This window comes from Carettochelys insculpta, chromosome 12 (assembly GCF_033958435.1).
Source record: "Carettochelys insculpta isolate YL-2023 chromosome 12, ASM3395843v1, whole genome shotgun sequence".
NCBI classification, from domain to species: Eukaryota; Metazoa; Chordata; order Testudines; family Carettochelyidae; genus Carettochelys; species Carettochelys insculpta.
Genome location: NC_134148.1, coordinates 44,750,749 through 44,772,745, shown reverse-complemented (window position 1 = coordinate 44,772,745; position 21,997 = coordinate 44,750,749). Strand labels below are relative to the sequence as shown.

At 45.3% G+C, this 21,997-nt stretch overlaps 1 protein-coding gene across 5 annotated transcripts in view; it reads left to right on the top strand.

Annotated features, from left to right (window-relative positions):
* The first annotated feature begins 16,533 nt into the window (after positions 1-16,533).
* The window catches only part of GOLM2 (golgi membrane protein 2), a 42,451-nt gene continuing 36,987 nt past the window's right edge, over positions 16,534-21,997 (top strand). For 3 of the 5 annotated variants that reach the window (XM_075007370.1, XM_075007371.1, XM_075007367.1), the window contains exons 1-2: positions 16,534-17,184; positions 21,657-21,711. In XM_075007370.1, the coding sequence (XP_074863471.1) occupies positions 16,852-17,184; positions 21,657-21,711 (388 nt within the window). In that variant the 5' untranslated portion in view covers positions 16,534-16,851. The remainder of the gene's footprint in view (positions 17,185-21,656; positions 21,712-21,997) is intronic. The other 2 variants (XM_075007372.1, XM_075007369.1) reach the window with 1 other exon arrangement.

The following is a 21,997-nucleotide window of genomic DNA, read 5'->3' as shown; positions in this document are numbered from 1 at the left end:
GGGCAGCAACACAAGGGTTAAACACCGGCCCAGCCCTCAGTTTGGGGCGGGGCAGCAACACAAGGGTTTACAGACAGGCTCAGCGGGGGCTGGCCCTGTCAGGGAGGGGGTAGGGGGTCGCAGGCCCTCCCACTCCACTGCGACCCGGCCCGGGGTGTCGCTCACATGCAACCCCGGCAGTGGGGATCCAGACCGCAACACACTGCCATTGGTTCGTGAGCGACATTCCCCGGGCCACTTCCTACCTCACCCTCTGTTGGCGGCAGATCCCAGTCCATCTGGTCGAGGGGTCCTCCTAGGTCGGTCTCCTCTGGGTCATCCACCTTTGGGGGCTCCGGCCAATCATCCATAACCACGTCGTTAGGGTGGTCAGGCGGCGGCAATACAGGAGACGCAGGGCGGTCCTGGGTCTGAGTGTTGTAAGGGTCCGCCGGGACTCTGGGGCAGCCCGCTCCCGGGGCCTCTTCCAAGGCGGGGGGTCTCCGCCGGCAGGAAGGTCCTGGTAGGTCCGGGAAGTCCGGGTAGTCTCCTTGGGGCATACGGACCCGGGATTGCGTGGAGCCTCTGGGGGCCTGCTCCTCTGGCCTGGACGGGCGGCCGCAGGCCCTCTCCCTTTGGCCCCGAGGAGCTCGTGCAGGCACGTCCTCCCTGCCCGGAGGCCCAGCCCTGAATGGTTCCTGAGTCCCACCTTTGGCTCTTCTAGCCCTTGGCCCTGCCCTCTGAGGGGCAGGCCTCTGGCCTCCTGACTCCGGCCCCGCCCACCAGGGCCTCTGCATAGCTTCCCCGGCCTCCGGGTCTGCAGGAGGCCATACTGACCCACTACAACCACAAACTCTGCTTCTCTGTTATAAAGTATCTGCCTATATAAACTTCATTTGCATTCATTTTCAGTTTAAAAAGCAATGATGTTGCAAATTGTAGTCCTGGGAATCTTGTTTAATAATTTTGGAACCTGGCCCAACACCTCAGATTCAATGCATTGCAATGAACAATCAGCAGAGCTCTCAGTTCAACCCTTAACTTTCAAGTATGTGTGCTGTGCCGCTGCTTTCAGTGGGACCACCAGATCCTTTAGCCAGGAGGCGCCATTTCAGGATGGTGACTTGTGCACACCATAATAGTGATGGGGCAGAGAGAGGGCATGGGGATGAACTGAAGCCAGCAGCTTCAGCAGTGTTACTGGGCATGGTGAATACAAGCAAAACAGTAAATGGGGGCAGAAGGATCAGCCCTGTCTGCCCTCCTTCAGACCCCCCCACCACATCTTTTCAGCAGCTACTAAGGCACTTGAAAAACTCCAACATTTTGGCAGATAACTTGGCAGTTAGCTGACAGGAGCATTATATCTAATTCCTATACAATTACATAACTATTACACCCACTCAGCTCTAATACTAACATATGCTGACATCTTGTGGCAAGTTACTCAAGGGACATGGGTTAGTCTTAAAACTGAAATGTATATTGTTACTTTGTTACTAATTCTGCAGGAAGAGAGAGACACTCAGGACTCCTGGGCTCGCTCTCCTCTCTGGAAAGGGAGTGGACTCTAGTGGTTATACCAGGGGGCAGATACATCTGGGTTCTATGTAAAAATGTCATAATGGACATACTGGGAAAGAGCAATGGTCTATCTAGCCCAGTGTCCTGACTTCTAAGAGTGGCCAATGCCAGTTGCTTCAAAAGGCACGAACAGAAGAAGTAATCATCAAGTGATCCATCCCCTATTGCCCATTCCCAGCTTCTGCCAAACAGAAGCTAGGGACACTATCCCTGCCCATTCTGGTTGGTAGCCACTGATGGACCTCTACTCCCTGAACTTACTTCGTTCTTACTGGAACCCTGTTATAGTTTGAACATTTCCCACCAGACCCTGGCAAAGAGTTCCACAAGATGACCATGAAGAAATACTTTTAACCTCTTCCCATATGGAAGCTGTTCCTTACCTTTAATAATTTCTGTTACCCTTCTCTGTATCTTTTCCAAATCCAGTATATCTTTTTTCAGTTGGGATGACCAGATCTGCATGCAGTATTCAAGATGTGGTGATATCAGGACTTTATAGAGAGGCATTATGAATTTTTCTGTCTTATTATCTATTCCTTTCCTCATGGTTCTCAATATTGTTTTGACGTTTTAGTTTTTAGATTGCCACTGCACATTCAGCAGATGTTTTCAGGGAACTATTCACAATGACTGCACGATCTTTTTCTTGAGTGGTAATAGCTATTTCACACCCTGTCATTTTGTATGTATAGTTGGGGTTATTTTTTTCCCATGTGCATTTCTTTGCATTTATTAACACTGAATTCCACCTGCCCTTCTGTTGCCCAATTGTTACCACCTGTGGTGGATTTGAACCTGGGACCTCTGGAGCTTATTGCATGAGCCTATACAGTTTGAGCTAAAAACCAGCTGGCGCTCAGCTATGGCGGTAGAGGAGACTCATTCTTTCTCTGTGTAAACTGTCTAAGTACCACTACATGGGACACCAACCCACACTGTAGGTGTATGGGTTACATATTCACCTATTTTTATGAGATACCTTTGTAATTCTTTGGAGTCAGCTTTGGACTTGACCATTTTGTAGCATGTGGAAATTCTGCCACCTCACTGTTTACCCCTTTTCCCAAGAACATTGATGACAAGTTTAATGACAGTGGTCCAAATGCAAATCCCAACAGAACACCTCTCATTCCTGCTCACCCCACCCCCACATTTTTAAGTGGAGCACCTGGCAATGTTTTCATGAACAACAAGAAGTCCTGTGGCACCTTATAAACTAACAGATATTTTGGACCATAAGCTTTCATGGGCAAAGACCCGCTTCGTCAGATGTATCTATGCATGTATGCAATGTTTTCATGATGATCTAAAGATCCTTCAATTATATGAATGACAAGCATTTTGAAAGCCTTTTGGTGCGATCTTAATCACCCTACCTCCCCCTTGCCCAAAAACAAAGCTGAAAGTACTACTGCAGTTAATGACTGCCTCTGGAGCAAAGGAATGTGCTTTAGGCAGACCTCAAATATGAAGTCCAGAGATCAAACTTTAGCAGTGGCTATTGCCTCCCCTCGCCTTCATAAATGGCACCCTTGCCTTTAGCAGATGAATTAGGATCACACAATGTCCTCTCAGATCTGTTTGGGGCTCAGTTTAGCTCCTCCGACCAAGCAGCAACTCAGTTACTTCCTTTCTCCTTCCTGATGGGGTTCATGGCCTACGTATTTTTTCCCCACTGCACAGCACCAAACTGCCCCCATTTATTGTCACCACATCCAATTCTAAGGCCCCACTATTTAGGTTTTAGTTAACTCCTAGTGATGGCCAGTTCAGAAAGCTATGGGATACATCATCAGGGCTGTGTCTACACTAGCACCACCCTTTCAAATGGGGGATGCTCATGAGACACTCCCGGATATGCTAATGAGGCACTGCAATGAATATGCAGGGCCTTGTTAGCATAATGGCAGTCATGGCACTTTGAAAGTGCCACTTTCATCACACACGGTTCATCTATACACAGCCCTTTTCAAAAGGACCCCCCACACTTCGAAATCCCCTTATTCCTATTTGGTTATAGGAATACAGGGATTTTGAAATGTGTGGGGTCCTTTTGAAAAGGACCTATGTAGACAAGCCACGCAAGATTGAAAGTGGCACTTCTGAAGTGCTGCGGCTGCCATTATGCTAATGAATCGCTGCATATTCACTGCAGTGCCTCATTAGCATATCCCAAAGTGTCTCATGAGCATCCCCCTTTCCAAAGGGGGGTGCTAGCGTAGACATAGCCAAGGAGATGAGGGGCACAAAAGGAGGAGATAGGATAGATTATGGGCCACACAGACGTCCAAAGAAATGTGCTGGGCCCCTGGTTAACTGTTTAACAAGAAGAGAGCAATATATGAAGACACCAGCTGACAAAACCAGCATAACTAAATCTAGAACTAAGCAAGATATTCTTAGTGCAGCAGTTGGTCTGTGTTTAATATCCTGCTAACATCACTTGTTTGTAACTTTCTCATATGTGGCAAATAAACTTGACTTTTATTTACGGCGCCTGGGGCTTGATTCTCTTCCCCCCTGCACCCCAGGGACGGTGAGTAACTTATTGACTTCAAAAAGCAAACAGCAAAGTCAGCTCAGCTGTAAGATGGGATATTGTATGAACTACCTGATGATTTCACGTGTCCAATTTTCCCTCCCTCCCATCTGTTTGATTGTCATTTCAGATGCAGCATGTTTCTCAGGAGATGTGCAGCTGGGTCCCACTCCTCCTGCATTACTCCTCCTGCCTAGTATATCCCTGCATCCCCTTAATCTGGAAAAGAAAACAGAAAGCACCAACCCAGTTCAATGTCCTTTCGTTGAACACCTCCATTTCTTCAAGGATGCATAATTTAAACTATGCCCGCTGTCCACCCCAGCAGTGTAGATTGCTGGAGCACAGCTTGCTGCAGACCTGCATCCTCCTTTCCTCACTTCTCATCCTTCACAAGAGGGAGCTGCAAGCAGGATGGCAAGAGTTGGCTACCTCAGTTCTATATCAAAGGTCTCCCCAATCCTGAGAATGCCCAGCAAGGACAAACTGGCTGCTTTCACCTCCCTTGACAAGCATAATAATGGACTCTCAGCCCTGCTTTCATTATGAGCACAGCTATGGCTGTATGGACACAATAATGACTCACAATTTTTAGTATTTTAGTGATACAAATATATCATCAAAGTTATATAAGGCTCATGTGATTAAGAAATTAATGCATAATCTCTATGGTCAGTACTTCAAGGCTTTGGTCAACCAAACTACTGCTTCACTAATATTAACCTGCAGAATCTTATTTACACTACAAAAAAGCCTGCCAAAATTCTGTCCTTTGCATGCAGGAGGCTTTGGCTGGGGTCACTGGATGCAGCTACACACACACAATTCAGGCCAGGTCAGAGCAGTGACCTGATGCAATATAATGCATGAGGTCACAAGGCCACTCACAATGACAGGGGAGTGGGCAGAGTATGAGTGAACAGCCTTCGCAACCCTGTGTGTGAGTGTGCAGCACCACGCAGTATTGGTCTGGCTGCTCCATGCACCTGATGGAGTGGACTTTTGCCCATGAAAGCTTATCCCCAAATATATCTGTTAGTCTTAATGTTCCCCAAGACTCCTTGTTGTTATAGCACTTCGAAATCTTTAATTCTAATTGCTCAATTGCATTACCTAGTAAGGTGGTGGAGTCTCTGTCCTAGAGATTAAGTCATGGCTTGACAAAGTCTTGGCTGGGATGATTTAACTGGGGGTGGATCCTGCTTTGGCAGGGGGCTGGACTCAATGACCTCATGAGGTTCCTTCCAGCCCTAGAATTCCATGATTCTAAGAGGCAGAACAATATTCCTAAACTATACACATGGCACACAGTAATCACCCAGTATGTGCAATTTCCATTTGTGCTTAACTCGCATTAATGTGAGTTAAGTGTGGATTGAAAACACTCCAGCTCCCACATTGCCCAGCTGGAGGAAGAAGGAGAGAAGCCCCACTGCAGCAGCCACCTGCCTGCTGGAGGAGAAGCTGCGCTGCAGCAGCTCTCTGCCCACAACTTGGTTCCCAGCTTCCCACTGGCTGCTTGCGGGACCTGGGAAACTGACCAGCCATGTGCCAGCAAGCAGGGGATGGGAACTAGGCTGCCACCTGGTTCCTATTTTCCCCAATTTGCATGAAATTTGAGTTACACGGGGTTGCAAGGAACGTAACCCCTACGTAAGTCGGGGTCTACTGTACTAACATTGGCTATGATTAGGCAGAGTTGGTTCTTTTGTCATTACTTTTTCCTTAAATATAATGCTTGGGGAAGTTTCAGGACTGACAGTATGGTAGCCCTGGTGAGCAAAACAGGGGGAGGGCTCCCTGGTGGGGGCATGAAATTTTGTAAGGGGGGATGCATCACAATCAGCTGCTGGGTCTCAGGCTCATCCATCTAATTATAAATGTTGAACTATATTACTGTTTTTATGTCCATGTATTTACATTTATATACCAATTAATAACATTTTTACATTTTACATACTTATTTTCTTACATGTACTGAAAGTTTTTTTTTTTTACATGAACGTAACTGAAATTTCCATTGGTTTGGATTACATTAGACAGTTGGGCAGGAGGAGAGCCCTGCTAATTGCAGGGATGAAAAGTGGGGTCCAACATAAAAAAAGTTTGCTTACCCCTGCTATAGACAAATGCCTTATCTACAGCACAGGCACCACACTCTCCTTCTCACCTTAAATGTGTCTCAGTCCTAAGATGGAAGAGCCTGGGATAAGGGAGAGAGGAATAATTCTCCTTCCATTTATTCCTTGGCCTTTCTGCTGAGACCAGCAACCATTATGCCTTGAGTGTTCATGACTTCTCTCACTACAGATCAGCCCCACAATCTACCATCCAGTTAAAAGCTACAGACCCATTACCACCATAACTAAGGCTTGGTCTATACCAGGAAAATACATCAATTTCAGATACATAATTCTAGCTACCACAACTGCATAACTAGAATGGACATATCAGAAATTGACTTATTTGACTGTACAGGGGTCAACTGTCAACCCCACAGAGATCGATTTTGCGTGTCTTCACCAGATGTGCGAAATCGAACTCTGGAAGTGAAGACAAGCCCTAAGGCATCCCAGTTCCAACCCTACTATTTTCTTGCATTCCAATACAAAAGCAGTAAGCAGCCGCAACCATTAGCATACAGATTGGGAAAACAAAGGATTAGAAGGATAGCAGCATAATTGCATAGACCAGTGGTTCCTAAACTTCTCAGCATCACACTCCCCCTTTTGATTTTTGAGAATCCCCCATGCCCCTCCACCTCTTCTTTACCATCATCCAACCCCTTTTTTAAAAAAGATCAATTTGTAATTTAAAATAAACACAAAGACTTGATATAAAAATGTTATTTAAAATAAAAATAAGCACAAATAGTTTTTTTGGCCCCTTGTGGGTGCCTGGTGCAGTCCCAGCTGCCTGAGCCCCATGCCAGCCGCCAGAGCTGCCCGCACAGCCACCTGCCTGTCCAAGGCTTGTGCTGTCAGAGCTGGCCAGCTGCCTATCACCCACCAAGGCCAGCTGCCCGCCCGCCAGCCGCCCGACCCATCTGCCTGAACCCCCCTGCTGCCAGGGCCAACCACATCCTCACCAGCCACCCAAGCCCCACACTGGTAGGGCCAGCCACCCACCCAAGTCGTGGGCCAGCCACTGAAGCCACCCACCTGAGCCCCACGCAGACCGGGCCAGCCCAAGTGCTGCAAGCCAGCTGCCCTTGCCACTCATCCACCAGTCACCCAAGCCCCATGCTGCTGGGGCCAGCTGCCCGCCCACCAGCCATCTGCCCCACCTGCAGGCCAGCTGCCCAAGCTGTCCACCTGAGCCCACGCTTCCAGGGCCAGCCACCTGCCCATCTGCAGGCTCAGGCACCACCAGGGCCACCACTTGCCCACCCACCAGCTGCCAGGACCACCTGCCCACAAGCTGCCTGAGCCCTAAACTGTCGAGGCCAGCTGCCCAAGTCCGACAAGCTGCCTGCCTGAGCCCCTCCCTTTTCCCAAAGCCAGGCACCACTAGCCCTCCATTCTTACCTCCTCCCTCTCCCCACTCCCAAGACAGATCCTCCCAGCCTCCCTTCTAACCTCAACCTACTCCTCCTCCCCCTCCCGCCACAATCCACACTCACCTCACCTTTGTAGGAGGCAACTAGCTTCATGTGGGTCTTTGCCGGCTGTCTACTTTTTATAGTGGCTGTGTTGGGTCGCCCACATAAAATGGCAGGGCCTGACAGCCGAAAGCAAAGGCCAGCTTTTTCTTGGGGTGGGGGAATGATTGGTGGTGGGGCTGGGTTGCCTGTTGCCCTCCCTGAAATTTCTTTGTGCCCCCAGTTTGGGAAACCATAGCATAAACAATGAGAAGTCCTGTGGCACCTTACAGACCTAACAGATATGTGCAACTGACGAATTGGACCTTTGCCTACGAAAGCTTATGCTCCAAAAAAGCCTGTTAGGTCTATAAGGTGCCACAGGACTTCTCACTGTTTTTGCAGATACAGACTAACAGAGCTACCCCCTCTGATACTCGTCAGCATAATTGCTTGTAGTCCAGAGCACTCCCATTGAATCTCTTAAGCCTAAAAAAGGAATAATTAGTTCCTAACTGACAATTAAGATAAATCTTAACCTACTAATTATGCCATAATTTATGGATATTGTTTGCAAACAGAGTTTTATGCTACTTCAACAGAGATAAAAAGTCTTGCTTCAGTGCTGGTGCAACTGATACTTTCCTTCATAAAGGCAAAGGAGTATGGAAAATAGCACCACCTTGTGCTCAGATTCTGAAGTGCAACATAGGTCACTAAAACACTAAGGCTGTCTCTACACTATCCACCTTCTTTGAATGGGGCATGGTAATCAGTCTGATTGGAGAATACTAATGAAGAGCTGCAATGAATATGCAGCATTTCATTGGCTAATTCTCCCCGTGGCACCTTCTAAGTGTCCAACATTGAAGTGCCGGCAGGTCATGTAGCCACGAGCACTTCAAAATGTCTGCATTACTTTGAAGTGCCTTTACTCCCCAAATATTTTGGGAGTGATGGCACTTTCAAGAAGTGCAGGCACTTCCAAGTGCCTGCAGCTACAGGGCATGCCAGCACTCTGAAGATGCCACAGGGAGAATTAGCCTAATGAAGTACTGAATATTCATCGCGGCACTTTATTAGTATTCTCCGATCAGGCTGATTACAATGCCCCCTTTGAAGAAGGGGGCTAGTGTAGACACAGCCTAATACAAATAACACACAGTCCTGTAGCACCTTGGAGACTAACATTCTCAGTCACTCCGTTTATTGTAAACGGATTTTAGTGACTTCGTACAGTAGCTATAAGTTTTCTTGAAAGACTGTCACATAAAAATACAGTCAAATTGCACTGGGTGTGTGTACAGAGCCTCTCTGCCCCCCAAGGAGTTCTGGGAGGGATTAGACAAATTTTGAATAAACACAACACTCAAACAGCGTTAACCTGTGAGGTGCTGAGTGTCCACAACTCCTGTTGGCTTCCATGGGAGCCAAGAGTTGTCAGCTTCTCCCAGGATTGGTCCAAAAGACAATGAAAGAGGGGGAAAAAACCAGAGACACTCTATGAAGTTATAGAGTGTGGGCCTCCCAAACTTACAGGTTGGATTGATACGCCCAGTTATTTATGTTCACATGACTAGGCAGATACTGGATGGCCTAACAAAGATTTACTTCTCAGTTATACACCTCTGACAGACAGTAAGGCTTTTATTTTAGGTCATATACAAGCAATTACGTATATTTATTATTAGTCCAAAGTTATTGGCACTATAAAGCAGCTTCCAGCATCTGCAATTACAGACTAATGAGACTTCAAGTGAAAATCCTCCTCATGCATCAGTGCACAATTTGGCCTCTTAATGTGTAAAATTAGAGTTTAGTTATTGACATCCTTTCACTGTTAAAACAATTACAGTTATTCAAAAACAGGAAGTCTAACTTGACTCCACCTGCATTTGCCAATTGGTGAACACTAAAGAGAACCGGACAAGTCAGCAGAAGGTCAGTGGCTGAATATGTAATGTGTGGCATGCTCATTTTATGGTCATGGTAAGAACTGGCTGCATATTCCAAAGGCAGGTATTTTAACAGGTGGCTGAAGCAAAGTCACAAATAGCCAAGTTACCAGAGTTATGCTAAACTTGTCAACTTGGTAGTCTCAGAGAAACACCACTCTGGCTATTTTATCATGTGTCTCATAATATTCGATTCTTAACTTTAGAACTTCAGCATCCTTTTAGAAGCTTTTATATATCTATTATTAACACATCCATTGTAGGGTGAACTTGTTCTACCAACAGTAGTTTTACTTGTGAATCTGATATATTATTTCTATTTCAATAGCACATGTGACATGCAAGGTAATTTCCAGTCTGAAGAGCAGGACAGACACACACACTCTGGCCCCGTTCTCAAATAAACAGCCTGAGGGTGCAAGTCTGCATAGTTACTCCTGTGCCTTAAAAATTCCAATGGTAGAAATCAACACCTGTTTCAAAGTAAAGTAAAGCCAAGCACACGAAAGAACTTCTAGTCCAGGTGTGGCCAACCAATTAGAGCCGCAGAACCAAAACAGCAGAGCACAGAATGCAAAGAGCCATACATTAGGTAGTTATTTATATTTATACTTTATGTATCTGGGAGAGGGATAGCTCAATGGTTTGAGCATTAGCCTGCTAAACCCAGGCTTCTGAGTTCAATCACTGAGGGGCCCATTTAGGAATCTGGGGCAAACAGATTAAAAAAAATGTGTCAGAGACAGTGCTAGGTCCTGCTACGAGGGCAGGGGACTGGACTGGACTTGACCTCTGAGTCTCCCTTCCAGTTCTATGAGATAGGTATAGGTACAGCTCCATAATATATAAAAATAAATGTATAATATGTGACTCAGTGCTCCCCCTCCTCCTCAGAGCCAGTCAGTTCCTGCTGCCACCCAGCTCTATATAAATGCCCTCCTTCCCCCCAGAGCTAGGCAGTCTTAGTCCTTCCCACTCTAAATAAATGCCAGTAACTCACGGGAGCCACTACTAGAACCACCACCGCTGTCACATGCTTCTCCCAACAAGTAGTGGGATGCATGTGCAGAGCAGGCAGGTGGCACTCCTTGAGTGAGGCTCTGAGGATCCCCATTTAAAAGCTCAAAGAGATGCATGCGGCTCAAGAGCCCCAGGGGTTGGCCACCTCTGCTCTAGTAAGCAGAAGGGTCCGTGGTCACTTAGATCATGGCAAGCTACTGCAAGGTAGAGTTATGCCATATCTGGCTGTGAACTTAGTGTTTGTGCAGACAAGCCCTTAGTTTTCAAAGTCGGGTGGTCAAAAGCTAACAAGTATCAGTCCAATTTTAATTATGCCTGCATATATGGATGCATTAAATTAGCTGTTAATTATGTGACCACAGGTTTTCCACAAGACTCCTGTCTCATTCAGTGCACAGGCTGGATATAAAAGATGGTAATATTCATGTTAGACAGGTAATCATAATTCCAGCATTTTCTAGCTATCAAGCATTTGACTTTGCAACGTAAATAATACTCTTTTAAAATATTTCTTGTACACTAGTTATCGACACATAGATAACACAGTCATATGAAAACCATTGTATCATGCACTCATTCAGCATCCTCCCTTCTGCCCATTTACCTCAGGGTGTCTTTTCATTGACCATACCACACCTTGAAATCCAACTCACCAAGAATTACACTGTATGTATTCTTTTTCCATAATAACTTCAGTGCTAATGGGTATTAACTAAAGATGACTAATACTCTGTACATACAGAATTTAAAGTGTCACTGACAGGTGATTTCCTTTGTATTCGTCTACAAATTGATTTAAGGGCTGTAACCTTGTTTACTCCATCCAGTTATGCCTGATGCCCCGAGCTGGCAAGAAAGTTCTATTCAGCCCCAAATATGACCAAAACATGTAGTTCTTCACCCTTCTTCCCTTCGTAGCAGGGGCTTCTGAAAGTCTTACTACCTGGGCTGGAGGCAATCAAAGCTCTCCCGCCACTGCAGACCCACGCTCTCTGCTAGGTTTAGGGACAGATCTCACTCCATCAAAAGAGGAATGGGAGTTGGGTACTTCCTTCCTTCCCTAGGTGGTCTAACAGTGGGCCCTGCAAGCAGTTTTGGTTACCACAATGGCCCCACCAGATATTAAAGCATGGCATTACAGGAGTCTCCACCCCACCATCCCAGATGACCACTTCTTTGGCCCTATGATGGCCAGTCTACACCATCCATGGCTAATCCCTCCAGTCAGCTATCACCTTCATACACCTTCCTGGTGAACAACAGTCCCACTTAAGATACAGATGAGGGATTCTTCTACCTCTGCTGATGATCCCTGCTCTGTGCCCCTACTCCCAGACAATAAAGAGTTCTTCTGTGCCTCCTTAGCCTCACAGGGCTTTTCTCTGGGAGAGCCTTCTTCTAGCAGATTTCCCCTTTGCCTGCCCTCCCCTGGGATCCCTACCCCTTCTACCAGGAGTCTCCCTGTTTGCAGACCCCCATAGAAACATAAGCACATCCCTCTAGGCCCTCTTCCACCTATCTTTACCACAGAGCAAAAACTTGTTGCGTTTCCCTTCTCTGCAGCTCTTCCTGACCCTTCCACTAGTTGAAACAGAGTCCAGAACAGGAGTCATTGATGGTGAACTGCTAGCTCCCCAATTCCCTTTACAAATCCAGCCAGTCTGTGCTAGGCCTTTGAAAAGAAAGAAGCCACTCATACACAAGCTGTTTTAATGTCCAGGGGCTTACCTGTCTCACACTGCAGCAGCCTGTTGGTACACTGTGTACTCCAACACTGTCAAGGTTGTTTTTGGCAGGTCCTACCAAACCTCCAGTCAGCTCCTCCTTGATGTGATCTGACAGCAGCCCTGGTCTCTCCATGTTTACTCTTATTCATAGCGTGATCCCTGGTAAGGCTTTCCTTTTCTCTGGTCATTCTCTGGGGAAAGGGGAACTTTCTTACTTCCATGTACCCTGCCATAGCATATGTTGGTGGCCAGCTTCTGTCCCAACAGACTACATCCACCAGAAAATATTTTCTTCTGGGACAGAGACTGTACTCCCCCTTCATGAGCCCAGCACACAGTGACACCTGACAAACCCATCCCTATGGCCACTTCTTAAAAGGATAGTTATTTTCGCAAGGCAGATGTTAAATTAAAGTTGCCAGCTCTCCTGACTGGATGGACCAGATGCCATTTGGAGCAATGGAGTCTGGTCTGTCTGCCTCTCCTTTTAATGACTCTTCAGAATCTCTAGTGAATCATTTCAGAACTTCTTGTTTGTCAGCCTCACTATAAAGGTCATATGTTTCAGAAGGAATATCACAGGCACATGCATACTGAGAGGGGTAGAATCACACCGCAGTAACTTCCCTTTTAAAAAATACTTTTTTGTTGTTTGCAAGTGTGATTTACAGAAGGCATCCCCTATCAAGCTGCCAGACTGCATTGAAACTCCCCAACCACTTCTTATGAACAGATGTCGCTCCTGCTCCCAAATGGCTTGAAGCTTCAAGTCAATTACTGTTCCCTGAACACCAGGGTATTCTTTAAGCTGTTTTTCTCACAACAGTCTGCCATTTCACCTTATTCAACCTCGTTATAAACTCAGCTGCCTCTCGGCTTGTTTTCGTAATGCAACATATATCAATAACAATCCCCTGTAGCAACCTTCTGAGCCATTTATTCTAAAAAAGACTTCCAATGTTGTGTTTTCCACATAGACATAACTCAAAGGGACTTCATTTATGTAAAGAAATGTATTGATCTAATTGCTTTTTTCCCCAAGTTGTTCCATGTATAATTTTATCCCTACACATAAAACCACATTTCCCTGGTAGAAATCATGCTTGAACATTTGCCTTAAAATTTCATCCTTTCTTAATGACTTGGAGATTGCTGTTTAGCTGCTTAAGAACCAAAGTCAGAATTCAGGCTAGTGGTTCACAACTTGTTGGGATGGAATGACGGCTCTTCTCCCAACCCTTCAGTGTCCCTTTACAACACTCCAGCACTGGCCCCTGTCTCTCCTTTCAAACCATCTTCTCTCTGTTCTTTTCTTTCTTATCTTTCCCCCCTTATTCTCTTTGCTCTTTTAAAAGAGTTTGTGTGTACGGTCCTCTTGCCAGTGACCCTACTCCTCTAGCTGTAATTCATGCTCCCATGCTCCCTTCACTCCTTGGAAAGTGGCAGATGGATGGGTGTGGAATGGATCTGTTACTGCCATCCAAGAATGAACTGAAAAGCTTGGCTTTTTAAGGCTGTGTCTACACTAGCCTCAAACTTCGAAATGGCCAGGCAAATGGCCATTTTGAAGTTTACTAATGAAGCGCTGAAATGCATATTCAGCACTTCATTAGCATGCGGGCGGCTGCGGCACTTCGAAATTGACGCGCCTCGAGTCTCGTCCCGACGGGGCTCCTTTTCGAAAGGACCCCGCCTACTTCGAAGTCCCCTTATTCCCATCTGCTCATGGGAGTAAGGGGACTTCGAAGTAGGCGGGGTCCTTTCAAAAAAGAGCCCTGTGGGGACGAGCCGCGCGGCAGCGAGGCGCGTCAATTTCGAAGTGCCACGGCCGCCCGCATGCTAATGAAGCGCTGAATATGCATTTCAGTGCTTCATTAGTAAACTTCAAAATGGCCATTTGCGTGGCCATTTCGAAGTTTGGGGCTAGCGTAGATGTAGCCTAAGGGTACTCTGCAAGAGCTCTGTATACGTGAACTGCTCCCCCAGCAGGGTATTTCAGAAGCAGTAATGGAGCTGGGAGGGAAGGTGAAAGAGGCTGCTGCTGTACTGGCAAACGCAACAGCGTATTTAAAGAGTATGTATGTGCAGAGAGGTCCTGCAGCTTTCTTAATACACACACAGATGCCGTCCTTTCCTCTATGCACCCCCACCCCAGGAACAGTCAGGCACTCTCTTCCCAGATTGGGACAAGCAGTAATGTGCTTTCTGAAAGTTGCAGAGGACTGGGAGCCACTCTGGCTTCTGACAAGACAGACTGCTTTTTCTTTTAAAAGACATGGAATCTCTTCGAACACAGATCTTAGTAGTAAACCCTGGGCATGTTGTGTAATTCAAGTAATTTGTTGCTGATAACGAGCATTGATAAAGTTTCCAAGTGCTGAAAGTATTGTCAGACAAGTTTAAAATTACTCTGCTACAGTGTTGAATGTTAAGGAGTGCAAGCAATCCAGTATATCCATAGGAACTGAAGAACTCAGGGATCTGAATATGGAAGAGGCTTGGGATTAGTTGTAGAAACCATCTGGTGCGAACTTTCACCATCGTGGGTTCATTCAGCTGCACATCTACCAATGTAATTTATGCCATCATGTGCCAGCAATGCCCCTCTGCCATATACATCGGACAAACTGGACAGTCCCTACGTAAAAGAATAAATGCACACAAATCAGACATCAGAAATGGCAATATACAAAAACCCATAGGAGAGCACTTCAATCTCCCAGGACACACAGTAGCAGATTTAAAAGTAGCTATCCTGCAGCAAAGAAATTTCAAGAACAGACTCCAAAGAGAAATTGCTGAGCTACAATTCATCTGCAAATTCAATACCCTCAGCTCAGGATTAAACAAAGACTGTGAATGGCTGGCTAAATACAAAAGCAGCTTCCCCTCTCTTGGAGTTCACACCTCCAGATCTACTGATGACAATACAACTCAGCCTGCCTGACTGAGCTAACCTCGTTATCCCCAGCCTTGTTCTGGCCTATTTATACCTGGCCTTGCAGATTTCCAGGACCAGCATCTGAAGAAGTGAGTTAACTCACGAAAGCTCATGCTCTAAACTTTTCTGTTAGTCTATAAGGTGCCACAGAACCCTTCGTTGCTGCTACAGATCCAGACTAACATGGCTACCCCTCTGATACTTTAAGGTTTGTGTATTACTACAAAGAGATTTTCACAGCAGACTCAAAAGGGAGACATCTGAATTGGAATTCATTTGCAAGTTTGATACCTTTTACCTGGGACTCCACAAGGATCTCAATTATCTTGCACATTACAAGGACAATTTTACCACCTTTGATATTTGCAGGGATGGCAGCCAGCCCACTTAATTTACTCTTCTCAGAAGTTTCTCTCTCTCTCTCTCTCTCCCCTCCTTACTTTTAAGTTTTATGTTTAGCTGATTCTTCCATTTTCTCTCAGCTCTGGTCCAGAATCTGAAGAAGTGGCTCTTTCCCACAAAAGCTCATTACCTGTAAGTAAAATTGCTAGTCTTTAAGGTGCTACAAGAACCACTTGCTTTGTTTTGCAAATATACAGACTAACACTATCCCTCTGAGACTACCTCCCACTCCTTGTGTACCCAACACTATTTGCTTTTTTGACCCCCACTGCAGCCTGAGTGGCCTTCACTGAGTTGTCCACAGCTGCATTTCCTGAGCTGATTCAATTAATTAAGGAATTCATAATATGAATACATTATTTAAATTTTCCCTCCAGCTGCATTACACTTGCAGTCACAGGGCTCCTTCTCCCGGTGGGGTCGGAGCCCTCTGAAATTCCTCAACATTTCCTCTGCTCCTTCATCGTCTAAATAAATGTCTGCCAGCTACAAAGTCTGGCACCCTTTTGTGAGCCTGAGTTTAGCAAAGACAATGGGGCCCACTGAGCAACCTGAAAGCAGCCTTCCGAGCGCCGGGGGGTGCTTGTCTCGGGGAACGAGGCGCCCCGACCAGGCACAGCGCAGGGGCCCCCGAAGACGACAGCGACTCGCGGTCCGTTCAGAAGCGCCAGACAGCTTGAACCTGACAACGACGACAGCCCCGCCCGCCATGGCACAAGCCACACCCCCGCGCTGAGGCACCAAGGTTCTCGCGAGAGGCGGAAGGGGCGGCCACTGTTATCGCGAGAGCTGGTGAGGTAACGCGGAAGTGGTGGGGCCTGGCGCCGCCCGGGCCCGGGATCGGGATCCAGGAGGCGAGGCTGGCTGGCTGGCTGGCTGGCCCCGGGGTCGGCAGGCCCTGCCTGGCCGTGGGTCCCCTTTGCTGAGTGGGGAGGCTGGGGTGGAGCCGCCTCTACTGCTGCCATCTCGCGTCCCTGCCTCGCTATCTGTGTCCTTCGCTTCCCTCTGCGGTGGCTCTCGCAGCTCCCCCGAGCTCAAGCAGGGCGCCCCGGCCCCGTCTCTGCTTCTACCCTCAGGTGCGGGCGGGGGCGGCGCGCGGTGAAGCCCCCTAGGCCTGCCCCATGGTGGGGTTCGGGGCCAACAGGAGGGGCGGCCGTCTCCCGTCTTTCGTCTTCGTGGCTCTGCTGGTGCTGATCGCCATCCTCGCCTTCAACTACTGGAGCGCCTCGGCTCGCCAGGCCCTGCTGCAGGAGGAGGTGGCCGAGCTGCAAGGCCAGGCCAAGCGCAGCGAGGTGGCCCGCGGGCGCCTGGAGAAGCGCAACTCGGACCTCATGGTGCGGGTAGACTCCCAGCAGAAGCAGCTGGAGCAGAAGGAGGCGGACAACAGCCACCTGAGCAGCCAGCTGCAAGCCAAGGACAGCCAGGCCACCAAGTGCGAGGACAGCAAGGTAAAGGTGGGCAGGACCAGTTCTCTAGTGCCTACTACAGAGAAATAACCTAAACCTCAGAAATAACAAGCAGTCTTATGGCACGTTAAAGACTAACACATTTATTAGATAATACGCTTTTGTCAGTAAGACCCACTTCCTCAGATGCTTACCCATGAAAGCTCATTACCTAATAAATGGTTAGACTTCAAGGTGCCACAGGACTGCTTGTTATTCGTGAAGCTGAGGACTAACACAGCTAGCCCTCTGGGCCTATAAACCTCAGAGGCAGAGTTTGAGAGGTTTTACTGTTACTTCTTCTAGGACAAGTGCGTTCTGCTATTGTCCTGAAAGTTACAACTCTTCCTGAGGCTGTGTCTACCCTAGACATAGAAATCAACCCCTGATGTGCAATTTTAGCTATGCCAATTCTGTAGCCAGAATCGACTTACTGGCAGTCATCTTCCACCATATAAACAAAAAGGCTTCCCTCTAAGTCCTATGCAGAGGCTCAGGGCTGTAGCAGCTAGAGCTCTCTCTCCCTAAGCCCTGAAAATACAGGGCACTTGCCACAGCCAAGGGACAGGAACCCCCATTGTGCTGGCCCTAGCATGGAGGTACCGTGGCATGCCGGTGGAGGGGAGCTGCCCACTTACCAGGTCCACTAGGAAGCTTCCTGGATAAAGCCAAGCCTCGACCCCTGCCCTGTCTTGAGGCTCCCCTGTGGTCCTGAGCATGCTTCTGCAGACTAAGCCATCACCCTTGACCCTGCACCACAAACCCCCCAGTGCTATCCTGTCTCCCACACTCTAAGCCAGAACCCTGATGAAAGGGGGTCACCATTTCAAAAATTGATAACCACTGTATTGAGCATATTTGTTTCTTTAGTAATACTTCAGATCATGACCCTAAGTTTAAAGTTTGGCTTCGATTAAATGTCATCATCTTGAGTTTACATATTGAGTTGGGGATACAGTTTTACAACTGACTTACAGAATCTGTGGTCCTAAAGTAAAGCTCTCTTCATTAGCATATTGTTATAACTGGCATCTTTAAATGGCACTGGGAGCACTTAATGGTAAATGGGCAATGATTGGGTTAAATTCTGTGACTGGCTTGTGACTAGGGACTACTGCTTCAGAACTGGTTGAACACCATAGTCCTAAATGGATGAGGATTACAGGGAAAGAGATGGTTCATGAGAGACAAAAGTCAAGAAGACACTGGTACAAACAAGTAAAGTGTGAGGAACTAGAAAATGTAAAAAGTTTGTGAATGTCCTGCAGTAAACATGTATCACATTAAAAATTATTGTGTTTGCACTGTTCTTGAAATAGGGATTACAAAACGTATGGTTTAACTTTATTTATTACAGACTATCATATTTACATGCACTGCGGCTCTTGAATTAATGAGTTTTTTACCAAATTGGAAAAAATGGCTCTTCTGTCTATTTTGGTTGCCAGTCCCTGGCCTCGATGTTATCAGTAAGCACATAAAGCCGTGCTTTGGTGTGTATTTAATTTTCATTAGCTTCATTTTAACTTAAAATTATGGATAAAAGTACATTAGAATTATTTAGTCTGCCAATGTTAATTTGTGTTGTTTTATTGTAATAAGAAATATCTTATTCCCTAAAATCAATGTTTATTGCCTTTTTAAGGCTGTTATAGAAGTTCATGTCAAAGATTTTCATTTTTTCACCTTAGAGATGTTTTACTGACAGTTTTGTCATTAGAATCTGCCCTGAATAACAATAGCATAGCAGGAACATAAACTTAAAAGTTAATTACTGCAAAACCACGTTGTCTAAATCCAGAGAACTCGCATGAACTGTAAATGCTGTCAAACAGTACAGTGAACCCTGCAAGCCCGGGAGAGCTGGGTTCTTGTCTCCTCCCCCAACTTGTGTGAAAATTTGAGTTATGTGGGGGTTGCAGGAATGCAATCCCTGCATGATTTGCGATACAGAGATTGACTCCTTTAAATCAGATGTTTGTGGGTTATACTTAAATGTACACTGGAATACACGTAATTGTGTTATGAGAGCCATACAGCACTATATGAGAGCTTCTACTGCCAATAAATCCATACTATGGACAATTCTCAAGGCATAATGTTTAAATATTTGCCAGAGCACCTGACGTGGTAAGCCATGGAGAAGAAAACTGCAGTGTATGTTTGAGAGAGAGGTGAATTTGATAGATATTTTCCAGATGAGCATAAAACTTCGTGGTAGATACTAATTTGGAAATAACGTTGGTTAATGTTATACTAGTGCCAAAATCTTCAGTGGGAAAACTACAGAAGGTATTAATAGCTGCATTTTTAAGATCCAGCACGATGGAAAGCTGAGTGTTTTACATTATTGTGGTAGGATAACTGCTCAAACACCTCTCCCCTTCCCCCAGTAAAAGAATATTTAAGAGGTAGGCGTGGAAAGACAAAAGGGTTTGCAATTCTCTTTTCTATAGCACATTCTCTGCCATGTAAGAAGATACTATTACACCTGTTCTTCACATAGTAATGGATGTGAAGCCCTGCATGTAAATTATTCCAGAAAACCCAGGGGTTGACCTTTGTTGCTTTCATTTATTAACTTTAAGTAGCAAAGACGCCAGAGTTACCCAGAATTTTGTAGCCCACAACAACCTTTTGAAAAATCCCATTTGCAGCTTTTGTGATCAGTATTTTTTTTCTAAACAATGCAGATAGTGTAGACTCCCTAAGGGATGCAGATTGGACAATTGTACCCCATGTAATGTCTTCCTTTGTAAGTGTTGGTGAAACAGAGTCAATGAATAGGAGAGAGACAGCTTCCCCTGCACTCTGTGAATATTGGTTATGGGCTATGTCTTGATTTTTTTTGTTTTGGGGCTTCAATTAAGAAGAAAGGGCATGATGAGAATATTTATGTGTCTCAATTTTTCTTCCAGCATCAGGAAAAAGTCTCCTTTAAAATTGCCTGCAATGCAAGTATTTTACAGAAGGGTAGAGCAGGGTAGGTCCCCAGAAGAATGATCAGCAGCAGTAAGGCTCCCTATACAAGGGACGTGCTTGAAGTTTTTTTAAGGGAATGAATAATCCTATTAAAATTGGGAGGCAGGGCTGTGCAAAGTGCAGGGGGTGCATGAAATTTTGTAAGGGAGACACATCGTGATTGGCTGCTGGGTCTCAGGCTCATCCATATAATGAAAAATGTAGAAATATATTGCTGTTTTGGGGTTTATGTATTCACATTTATATACCAATTAATAAGGTTTTTACATTCTACGTATTTATTTTCTTGTGTGTGCTGAAAGGGTTTTTTTTGGTTTTTTTGGTTGTTTTTTTTTTTTAATACGAATATAATTGAATTTTCTCTTGGTTCAGATTACATTGGAGAGGTTGGGGTAGGGGAGGACTGCTAATTGCAGGAACAAAAAGTGGGGCCCAACATAAAAAGTTTGCTCACCTCTGTCTTAGTGCATCTTAAGACTATAGTGCAGATCTGGATTTTTTAAAAACAGGTATGCGATATGTCTGATTCAAAGATGTTAAAACTTCAGAAAGTAGGTGAGGTCAGAAATAGCTAATGGCCCTTTTTTCTCCAAAGCACAAAGGTGTGTCCTTTTGGTCACTTTTAAAAGTACTAGAAATAAATTGTGGCTACGTTTAAGCAGGAAGATAATTGAATTCTTTAACAATCCAAATGCCATATTGGGGAATGCTAAGGATCCCAACAGAGATGTGTTTCTTTCAATAACTAACTGGGCAGGGGGTTAGTTTTTGACATAATTCCATGTCTCTGCATGGTGTTTCTTTGGTCAGGCACATTGTCCAGTCACTTCCAGCATTTTTACTCTCTTCTTTGATTTGTTCTTGTATGAAAAAATATATATTTTGGCATGATGTTAATGGCTTTGTATTTACATTGAATTTATTCTCATTTGTTGTAATTGCTAGTGCTTTTACATAATAAAAATATTTTAATCAAAAACCTCTCATAGAAATCTAGCTCCATCAAAGCTGAAGCAGGTCTGTTAAAAGACATGCTTTCAGATTAAAAACAAATATTCTTAATTGTTTTGCCATTTCATCTCACTTTAGTACAACCAAAAACATTTAAAAAGATTTTTCACCATTAATAATGTTTACTTTGTAGCATTTAAGCTTGGACAGGGAAATCAGAATTAGTGTGTTCCATACCCCAATGCAACCTTAATATTACGTTAAATGATACATATTTATATTTAAGTCTATTTCCTTTGACTTTGCTGATTTCCAGGTAACATTTTATTAAAGGTAGATGTAAACCTAAATGTAAATCTGTTCAAGCAAAACTTAGGAACTTAACTTCTAAAGGAAATGCGTGATAGATTACACTTGCAGCATCTTCCAGTTGTGATTCTGAAAGCACTTTTCACCAGTTGGCAAAACTATACTTTTGCTTAAGTGCTCCTGGCTTATTCAGGTGAAAAATATATTTACATCTTTTACAATATCTTTTTTCTGTGCAGCTCAAACTACAAAACAACATATCCTATCAAATGGCAGACATACATCGTTTGAAAGGTAAGGAACGTAGTACTTACGCATCCAGTGTGAGAACAGTATACTAATGATAAAATCTTTCCTTAGCTATTGAGTGTGTGCTGGAAATAAAATCTAGAGTATGTCTGATGCTGGAGTATTAACAAGTGGCAGCTTGCAGCCTCAATGGCGGAAGTTTCATAAAACATTGTAATTCATTATTCTTTAGATAGTAAAAGCTGAGTGGAATTCCGTATCAGCCTTTTCATGTTATGATGCAGTTGTGGAAGAGGATACATGTTAGCAAAAACTTTTCCAAAAGATGTCA